This window comes from Antechinus flavipes, chromosome 2, assembly GCF_016432865.1.
Source record: "Antechinus flavipes isolate AdamAnt ecotype Samford, QLD, Australia chromosome 2, AdamAnt_v2, whole genome shotgun sequence".
Taxonomy (NCBI): domain Eukaryota; kingdom Metazoa; phylum Chordata; class Mammalia; order Dasyuromorphia; family Dasyuridae; genus Antechinus; species Antechinus flavipes.
Window position 1 is genome coordinate 137,999,896 of NC_067399.1, and position 2,039 is coordinate 138,001,934.

General features: G+C 44.8%; 1 protein-coding gene across 1 annotated transcript; it reads right to left on the minus strand.

Annotated features, from left to right (window-relative positions):
- Nucleotides 1–303: 303 nt before the first annotated feature.
- On the minus strand, nt 304–1,491 carry LOC127548296 (barrier-to-autointegration factor-like). The gene has a single exon (XM_051975654.1). It carries the CDS (start codon nt 1,313–1,315, stop codon nt 1,046–1,048), a length of 270 nt encoding a protein of 89 aa, XP_051831614.1. The 5' UTR covers nt 1,316–1,491; the 3' UTR covers nt 304–1,045.
- Between the last annotated feature and the right edge of the window lie 548 nt (nt 1,492–2,039).

A 2,039-nucleotide genomic window follows, 5' to 3' on the forward strand; every position in this document is an offset into this window, starting at 1 on the left:
ACAGATTGGTTTAACCATATTTTCAGGATATTTAAATTTTTTTTAAAGACTGCGGAAGTATTTTCCCTTACAACAACAAATAAATAACTAATCCTCTAAGTAGTAAAAAAAAAAAAAAAAAAAAAAATAGAACATTTAGAACTATGTTGCTATGTTCTACCTTGGTGAAATGGCTTTAATATGAGACCTGAGAGCTTTGCCCTCCAGATATGTCAATGAGAGAGGTAATATTCACCTGTAAGTCGAGACATCAACCTTGTGATATCATTGGTCCTCTTTGAGAATGAAGGAAGAACAACAATGTGTGATCACCATAATAGCTAAGATATAATACTTTAAGGTTTTCAAAGTATTTTACATGCATGACCTCATTTGTTCCCCGGAACTGTCCTATGAAATAGCTGCTATAATTATGTTTTCCAGATGAGACAACTAACTGTAAGAGCGATGGGGTGATTTGCTCATAGTGACACACCTAGAGTCTGAGGCAGGATTAGAACTCAGGTCTGATGTTTTCTGACTCCTGCTTCTCATTGGGACCTTTCTGATTCTTAGCACAGTTTTTGCAATCAGTCTTCTCTTGCTTTTCAGTCAGTTCTTCATTAATGCTGGGCGTTATCAGGTTCTCTGAGAAAATTCGGTGCCTCTTTTCTTAATTATCAACTACTCTCTTTGTTCTCCTTAATTTTTCAAGTTTGTTGACTTTTATTGGTTTTAAAAAAAACTCTTTACAATGGCAATCAATGTCCTCCTGCCAAATTATCCAAATGGCATAAACGAGATCAGAAATGGGGGCTTAAGAGGTGGAAAGCTAATAACTATGACCACTGGAATTTACGAGATAGTAAGCATGCTGAGGTATGAGCACGGACGCTTGGGTCAAAATGATGGTGGAGAGGGGAAGGTGTCCCAAGAGAGGGCGGCAGCAGAAACCTTTCCTTTAGTTGGGAGTGGGGAGCGAAGAAGGGGCAGGATATCCCACGTGGGAGCGCTAACTGTAAAGATCCGTCCGGAGTAAAAGGGTGCCGGCCCCCAGGCCCGCTGCTCACAAGAAGGCGTCGCACCAATCTTGAAGGCAGCCAATGCAATCCCGGGACTGTTTGGCATTAGCTCCGCACACGTCGTTGAGCCACTCCTGGAAATGGCGTTCGTTTTTTTTCAGCAGCAGGAAATGGCCTAGAACCATATAGGCCTTGTCGAAACCCCTGTCCTCGAGCTTCTTGCCTAGCACTTCTCCGATACCCGCCAGGCACCTCACGGACTTCTCTCCCATGGGCTCGGCCACGAAGTCCCGGTGTTTCTGGGAGGTCGACATGGCTTTTCAGCCCTGTCCGGCTCCGGCCCCGGCCTTGGCTGCGGCGCCCGTAACGGTCACCGAGGCAGCATCCGGCCTCGGCCGAAGCGGCCTTAAGCCCGCACGGGCGTGTGTCGGCTTCCGCTTCCGGGTCGTGGAGGTCCTTTGTCCTCCTTTTTTACCTTACTGTTTTCTTTTTCTTCCTGTGACCCGGCAAAGCAAAGCTTTACCAGAACCGGATCTTCCTCCTTGCACTTTGGGTTCCGGTTCTCCCCAGCCCATTTTCCATCCTTTCCTCCCAGAAAAGGACAAATTTGGGACAACGAGGAAGGGGAGAGACGAAATTGGAAAATGGCTCATTTTGGTTGTGTACGATTCACAAAAACACTTGTAGGGAGGGAAAAAAAGTAGAATAAGCATTTTATTGAGCATCTGTTGGATGCTGAGGCACTATGCAGAAGAAAAAAGGGAAAAGTGACTGCCCTAAAGGAATTAAAATATGTAAATTATCTTGAGGAGAAAGCTCTAATTCTCTCTCCTTGCTCCATTTTTTTCGTACCTTGTCACTTGTGAAGGCCTCTGGGGACAAGTCTCGCTTCTGTTTTTGAAGAGAAAACCTGCAGAGAGATACAAATATTGGGATAGTTTAGAATTCCCCAACCCCCTTCCCAAACCGACGCTTCTGTCTCCACGTGCAGTGTTTTCAATTATGCTTATGAAGAAAAATGGTTCTAATAAGGTGATA